The sequence below is a fragment of the Trichechus manatus genome, unplaced genomic scaffold (assembly GCF_000243295.1).
Source record: "Trichechus manatus latirostris isolate Lorelei unplaced genomic scaffold, TriManLat1.0 scaffold00060, whole genome shotgun sequence".
Classification (NCBI taxonomy): Eukaryota; Metazoa; Chordata; class Mammalia; order Sirenia; family Trichechidae; genus Trichechus; species Trichechus manatus.
This window is the reverse complement of record NW_004443996.1, coordinates 11,763,174-11,771,018: the sequence shown is the minus strand read 5'-3', so window position 1 is coordinate 11,771,018 and position 7,845 is coordinate 11,763,174. Positions and strand designations below refer to the sequence as shown.

Genomic DNA, 7,845 nt, shown 5'->3' with positions numbered 1-7,845 from the left:
TTTGGCCAATGGTTTATCAATTTTGTTGATCTTTTCAAAGAACCAGCTTTTGGACTTGTTAACTCTTTGAATTGTTTTTCTATTCTCTATTCATTTAATTCTGCTCTAATTCTTATTATTTCCTTCCTTCTGGCCCCTGTGGGCTTCTTTTGCTGCTCTCTTTCTACTTGTTCCAGTTGTAGGGTTAGTGTTTTGATTATGGCCCTTTCTTCTTTTTGGATGTGTGCACTTATTGCTACAAACTGACCTCTGAGCACTGCTTTTACTGTGTCTCAAAGGTTCTGGTAGGGTGTGCTTTCATTCTTATTTGATTCTGTGAATTTCTTTATTCCATCCTTAATTTCTTGTATAACCCAGTAGTTTTTGAGCAAGGTGTTGTTCAGTTTCCATGTGTTTGATTTTTTTCATTGCTTTTTTCTCTTGTTGATTTCTACCCTTATGGCTTTATGATCAGAAAAGATGCTTTGTAATATTTTGATGTTTTGGATTTTGTTAAGGCTTGCTTTGTGGCCTAATACGTAGTCTATTCTGGAGAATGTTCAACGTGTGTTGGAAAAGAAAGAATACTTGGCTGCTGTTGGGTGTAGTGTTCAGTATATGTCTATGAGATCAAGTTGGTTGATTGTAACATTTAGGTCTTCCGTGTCTGTGTTGAGCTTCTTTTGGATGTTCTGTACTTCACCAAAAGTGGTGTGTTGAAGTCTCCTACTACTATTGTGGAGCTGCTTTTCTCTCTTTTCAGTGCTGTTAGAGTTTATGTATTTTGGAGCCCTGTCATTGGGTGCATAAATATTTATTATAGTTATGTCCTCCTGGTGTATTGACCCTTTAATCATTATATAGTGTCCTTCCTTTCATTTCAAAGTTTATTTTGTCAGAAATTAATATTGCCACTCCTGCTCTCTTTTGAGTGTTGCTTGTTTTATATATTTTTTTCCATCCTTTGAGTTTTAGTTTTTTGTGTCTTTAAGTCTAAGGTGTGTCTCTTGTAGGCAGCATATAGACAGATCGTGTTTTTTTATCTGCCTCTCTCTGTCTCTTTATTTGTGCATTTAGTCCATTTACGTTCAGTGTAATTATTGATAGGTATGAGTTTAATGCTGTCATTTAGATGTCTTTTTGTGTGTTGTTCAGTTTCTTTGTTCCACTTAATTTTCTGTGGTGAGTTGTTTTTCTTTATGTATTTTCTTTTCATCTTTTTCATTGTTGTTGATTTTGTGTTTGCCGAGTCTTTATATTTTTCTAGTTTTTTATTTTGACTTGTAGGATTGTTAGTTTCCTTTGTCGTTACCTTAATATTTACCCCTATTTTTCTAAGTTTATACCAGTCTTTTATTTCTTTATAGTGCCTTGAGTTCCTCTCCATATGCAGTATCTATGTTAAAGACACTATTTCAATCCTTATCTATAGCAGATATATTTTTCCTTTTTTATTATTTGGAAATTATCTCAGTTGAGTGGAATATTTTGACTCAAATAACTATTTTTTTAAGTGAGGAAGCAAAATCATTTATAACCGCTTATAGCAAAATGTAACTTATAAAGTACATACAGCCAGTTTTCCAAAGAGCTCCACCAGATTCTTTGGAGGCATAACAATGGAGGTATTAAGAGGCATCAGATAGCAGTTACCCAGCAGCAAGTCCAGGTAAGCAGTCATACCCTATTGGGGAGGGAAAAATGTTAGATATGATATAGATAGCATTAATATTACAGATTTTCCAGCTGCCATTAACAGTAGAACACAAGCAGCTACATCCTTTCAAAATCAACTATTGTATACTCAATAACAACAATATGGTAAGTTTTTGCTTCAAAAGTTGTACATTTGTGGAAGGACTTACTACCTGTCAGTGGACTAGGAAAAAGAGAATATCTTGGAATATCAATAAGAATGTGAAAGTCACCTTTTCAAAGTCATGTATAATTGCTGCAGGGTCACTATCAGAAAAACTGGGAACAGGTACATCAATGATTGCGATGTTGTCATCCTCACGAATGTCAGCTTCCTCAGTCACAGGCAGGAAGTAAGGCTCTCCTCCAGGAAGTGCATTTGCAGGGTCCTCAGAATCAAAGAAGCACATCTCTCCACGGTAGATGGTACTCTAAAAGACAAAAAGAGAAAAATTAAAACCTTCCAACGCTCACTACCATGACATGTGATTGTTTTCTCACATTTGTATCAATCCGTGTACTGTTTACCCAGTTTGTCAATTACATTTAGAGTCATGAAGACAAATCAATTTTATGAAATAAAAGGTAATTTTAAAATTTTCCCTAAATACTCATTTCTCTGATGACCACCACAGAATTATTTTAAGTTGCTACTAAATATATAGCAATTAGTAATCCAAATTATAAGAATTATAATTATTATTACCTTGGGCATGAAGTACTTGTAAATGCAGGCTCCACCAACGATAAGTCCTGCCAAGATGAATGAAAGGCCTAAGAGTGTAAGCATGCATCTCCCAGAGGAGCTCTCTTTTTCTTGGGTGGCAACTCGGAGCTCCTATTTATTAAAAAGCAAAACAAAAACAAAACCAGATTGTACTTTTAGACACATAGTTGCTTTCGTATACAAATTTTCTCACTTGAAACCCAAGATATTTTTGAATGATGTTAAGTCATTGCTCTTAAAATTACTTCAAGATTCTGATGTCTAATAGATGCAAAAATCTCCAAGTAGATTAATTTTCCTTCTGGCATTTCCAAACCCAAATATGCTTATGAAGTTATTTCAAGACACACATTTCTCGAATCAAATGAGAATAACTATTCATTCATACAATAAATTACACTGTTTAAATAAAAGGAAATAGTTACTTTTTGGACTTGTAAAGCGATATCATCATTAACTTTCTGGAATACAGTTAAGTTTCTTTACTATTTTTTTATTTTTTGGAAATCAACTTGTTTGCCAATTTAAAGACAAATTGGTGTCCTTTGATTTAGTAACTGATTTTCAAAAAACTGTTTTTTTTTGAAAATTAGGATTTAAAGAAAGTAGTCCTCTAAGGGCAGGCGTATTGCATTTTCCCCTATTTTAGAAATACAAATACTGAAGATAGAGATATACTTTATAATGCTCCTAATTTTAATGAAAAATATGAGGCTTCCTGTTGTTATTCGTTGCTGTCAAGCTGTTTATGACCCATGAACCCCATATGTGCACAGTAGAACTGCTCCATAGGGTATTCAAGACTTTTGGAAGCATATCGCTAGGCCTGTCTTCTGAGGCACCTCTGGGTGGGTTTGAACTGCCAAATTTTCAGCTAGTAGTTGAGTACTTAACCATTTGTGTCACTCAAGGACTCTAAGGCTTCCTAATGTCACTCAATGTTTTACAGCTGTGTACTGCATGAATGAAATAATGCTTTCCAAATTCTGGATGAAACACTAGATTTTTAAGTATAGGATTGGCTAGAACTAGTATAAAAGTTGTCTGTGTAACAGTTACTATAAAATTATGTTAAACCAATAATTTGCTTAGGAATTTGAACAAGAAAGATTCAACGCAAACAAGTAACTGATTAACTCTGCATGATCCCCAATCCCATTCTTGTTTCACGATATGCCCTAAATGGCATGATTACTCAGGGATAGAATAAATGAAATCAGCAAACTCGGGCCCTGATAATCAAACGGTAAATCATTCACACTGGTATGTAAATAGATCATTAACTCTTTTCCATGACAACTACTATAATGTTTATGCTATCTACCCAAACAAATTAATTTGCTGAAAATAAATGAGTGATTTGAAGTTAATGCAAGGGAGGAAAGCAGAGGTAAGCATTTAATATATGGTTTTTCAAATAAAAGATTTTTATTTAAAGTTCAAAGGAGTTTGGGATTCACATAGCTAAAAATTATTTAAATTCAAGCCCTCCATTAGTACTCTATAAACTTTGAAGGCTTTTCTTTGTCCCAATAATTTTCATCCATTTTTAATTAGTTTTATAAAAAATGTTATCTAAGATTAACACTACAAAGATAGAACTAAAAATTATGTTTAAGAAACACTGCGATCTAGAGCTGGAAGCTTAGAAATTATATTTTAGATGATTGAACTGACACCCGGAAATATGAAGTGATTTGCCTGTAAATCACATAATGACTTAATTTGATATTTTTAGAAGAATCAATTTCTGTTTTTTTCTTGCCACTGAGACATGAGAAGAACAATTTGCACTGTAATTTCATCTCTCTTTCCAAAAATTTGGAGCCCTGGTGGTGCAGTGGTTAAGAGCTCCGCTGCTAACCTAAAGGTCAGCAGTTCAAATGTACCAGCTGCTCCTGAGAAACCCTGTGGGGCAGTTCTACTCTGTCCCGTAGGGTCGCTATGAGTTGGAATCAACCTGACAGCGATGGGTTTGTGTTTGGTTTCCCAACAATTCAGGGAGTTTGTTACTAAGCAGGGACTAAATATTCGAGTATTAATTTCATAAAATATACCTACATACTAGGAATAAGAATTTTTGTTTCCATTTAAATTTGCTGGAATTCAGGGTGGTGGGGCCCATCAATTGCCATAGCTAATTTCTCTCTGAACTGTATTTTAAAGTCATTGTACACAACCTCTGATTTTTAATGTGTTGTACTCAATCTCTGATGAGCAGATCAATACATCGCTATGTAATGTATCAATCATGTATTATTAAATAAATATCCAGTTCAGGATCCTTTGGGAGCTTCTCCAACACCTAACAAAGAAATACAATCATAGTGCAAATGTCATATTTGTTTGTTCTTCATCACACCACATGCCTGGCAGAAGTACTGCTTGCATATTAACTTAATCCAAATACAAGTCATGAAGTTATTGGTGGTATGAGGGAAAAAAAGGGGGGGGGGGTTACTTCGTGGCTATATTTAACTGCTGGCATCTAATTAGAACTCCCAAAAAGATCTGGCCATATTTTACTTACAAAGCAAATTTGAGGACAATTACACATTTGACCTGTCATTTAACCAAAACTTCAACAATGCAAGGGGGTGTTACATTTGAGTTCTGAAATATATAATACACAAGAGCTAGTTTGATTGCTGTTCCCTGATAAAAATTCTACATAAGCACATTAGCATTTCAAATTGTGTGCATAATCAGTTTTACCACAAGGATTCTCATTTCACTCAAAGCACTTTCCAAAACTCTTCTACTGAACACAAAACTTTATAGAGAACAAAACAACTTAGGACAGATTTGTAAGCTTCAACACTTCACAGATTTTGGAGAACATGAACAAAATATGATTGCCTTTTAAATCTGAGATTTTACTGAGGAAAATAAGAAACAGTTTACAAACACTGAACACCTGATAGGTATTTAAAGGAAATATAGATTGGACTAAATAAATAATGGTTAAATTTGTTTGGGGAAAACTACCTCAGTTTCTGGCAAAGTTACTTTAAACTGCAACATCAGACCTGCTTCACATCTCTGTATGGGGGAGTAGATGGGGATTACTGCTCAAACAAAGACAATTTTTAAATATAAAAAGAAAGACGAAGTTTCTTTTTATAGAAGAAGAGTGTTTTCTTTAGGAAATGTCACTCAGAAAACATACAAGGCCTCTGAAGTACAAGGGCACAGTAAACACCCCAAAGTCAATTAAGACCAACCTCAGGTTGACAGCTGTTACCGAATGCTTCACACAGCCTTTGACCAGAGAGAAATTGAAATACACACACACACACACAGAGTCACACAGAGTTGTCAACCTATATTGCTTCTAGTCAAAGCCGCCCTTTGTCCCCACCCAACCCTAGCACCTGCAAACACTCTTAGATCTTAGAAGGATAAAGTCATAGAATTTCATCCACATCAAAAGGAAAGAATAGTTAAATCGCCTGCCCTTGCTCACCCCTCACGTCCGCTCCTCCCCTATGGAGGCTGTGCACTCCTCTGGAGCGGGGAACAGGGCAGCATGTCCCTCATTGGTACCCAGTCCCCAACTCGTCCCCCAAGAGAAGATGACATCAGGTCCCAGAGGTTTTCCTCAAACTCCCTCCAACCTCCCTCCGTAATGGGCAGCGTGGGACGCGCGGGGATGCAGAGGGGCGCGAGGCGCGGAAGGCTAGAGGTGGCTCGACCAGACAGAACAGGAGCTACAGGGAAACTCGACAGAGTAGAAGTGCAGAGCAGACCGCCAAGGGACCAAGGGGCTGCGGAAACCCTCCATTTTGTTCTTGCCACCAGTCTCCCCCACCCCCAACCCTGGCAGGCAGCCCGGGGAGGAGTGGGGGACCGCTACCTTCCCGGTCAGGATCTGAGCTCGGACAGTGCGGCTCACGAGGGCTTCCACGTCTTGTCGTGCCTCCTCCTTTTGCAGGGCGGTTGGGGTGTTGAAGGCGATTTTCACCATAGTGAAGCTTTGGGCTGCGCGGTAAGGCGCGTCTGGAATCAGCGTCCCAGGCTACAGGTTGGAAGAGGAAGAGATTGCACTCAATCTGGCAGCACCTATTTTCTCCGCTGTCTGCCTTAAGCTGCTGCAACCCTGGTCTAGGAATACTTATGATGCAATCCTAAATGGGGTGGGAGATCGGGGGCGGACTCAGGGAGGGGCCAAGGGAGGAGCGCGAAGGGGCCCAAATGCTGGGAGGAGGGGGTTGATAGCCGAGGCAGAGGATGGAAGGTGGAGCCCATGACCCGCTCTGGCTCTGTGTGCCTCAACTGCACCCCAGGAATTCTCCCTCTCACTTTCTGCGCCCTCAGATAAGAGCAAGGCAGGAAGCCTGCCTTGTCTTTCTGCCTTTGTTCAGGCTATGATAGTCCCTGAACCTGACACTGCTTTCAGAACTTGTGCCTGTCCCCACTCCCCCGCGGGGCTGGGAGCTATAACGTGGCACCAACCCAAGCTTCCTCAGCTCTGCAGGCATTCTGGCCCCTAAAGCACACTTCCACAGGATTCTGCATCTTTATAACAATACCTTCCTTTAAAGAACGCCTTTAAAGTCCGTTTATAGTAATTTGGTTCATTCTCGCAGCAACTTTTTTTTTTCTTGAGTTTGTTTGTTTCATACTGTTACTTTCCCAACCTAAAGTCCCTGGCACTGTTTAGAATAGAAAAATGAAGCTTCTTGCTCCCACCTCCCCATTTTGCAGGTAAGACATAAGACACAGAAGAGGATGAAAGCTCATCTTGAGTCCCTGAAATAATCCAGATGTTTTCACTCTCCCAGGTCAGGGAAACTAGAGTATGGTCTCAGCCCAGTGCCTGTTTCTCTTCAGCCACCAGCTGTGAAGTCTGCAGGGAGAAAAGCAGGGATGTATGTGAAGCTATGTGTTTAGGGAGGTGGAGGTGGGGTATAGGATACAAAATTTAGCCAGACGCTAATCCAGCACTAGTGGGAAAAATAATAACCCAAAGGGGCTGAGTCAGAAATCATTACTGAAACATTCATGTGGGCAGACAGTGTAATCAAGCTACTTCCTGAGAGTTAAGTCCTCCCAGGTTGCAGACACTGATAGAGAACTTCACCATGTGAAATCCAAGCTGTGGAGGAGGGTGGTGGCTGGGCTTGGCGGTGGTACAGCATTATAAATAGTCCTGCTGAGGAAGCTAGTCTGTTGTGTCAAGTCAATAACAATTAAGAAAGAAAGTCTGTGTTAAAGAATCCCCTATCTACCCTCTACTTACTAAGAGACTTGAATATGTTAAGAGCCACCACCACTCCATCCAAGACATTCCAGCTTGAAATTTTTCCCACTGAGGTTTCCTTGACTCTGAAGCCTGTTGCCTGTCTACACTGTGGGAACTTTGTGAAGACAGCCTTTATTTTCTTGGATAGGCCACAGATGGGAAGGTTGATGGAGGTGAACAGTGGGGAGCCTGTTGCCTT

The 7,845-nt window shown here is 39.1% G+C and overlaps 1 protein-coding gene across 4 annotated transcripts in view; it reads right to left on the bottom strand.

The window, feature by feature from the left end:
* The window catches only part of ITM2A (integral membrane protein 2A), a 110,083-nt gene extending 103,487 nt beyond the window's left edge, over positions 1 to 6,596 (bottom strand). For 2 of the 4 annotated variants that reach the window (XM_023733604.1, XM_023733603.1), the window contains exons 1-4: positions 6,258 to 6,514; positions 2,381 to 2,512; positions 1,908 to 2,105; positions 1,553 to 1,663 (exon numbers count right to left, since the gene is read on the bottom strand). In XM_023733604.1, the coding sequence (XP_023589372.1) occupies positions 1,553 to 1,663; positions 1,908 to 2,105; positions 2,381 to 2,512; positions 6,258 to 6,368 (552 nt within the window). In that variant the 5' untranslated portion in view covers positions 6,369 to 6,514. Of the gene's footprint in view, positions 1 to 1,552; positions 1,664 to 1,907; positions 2,106 to 2,380; positions 2,513 to 6,257 lie in introns of all 4 variants that reach the window. The other 2 variants (XM_023733606.1, XM_023733605.1) reach the window with 2 other exon arrangements.
* Between the last annotated feature and the right edge of the window lie 1,249 nt (positions 6,597 to 7,845).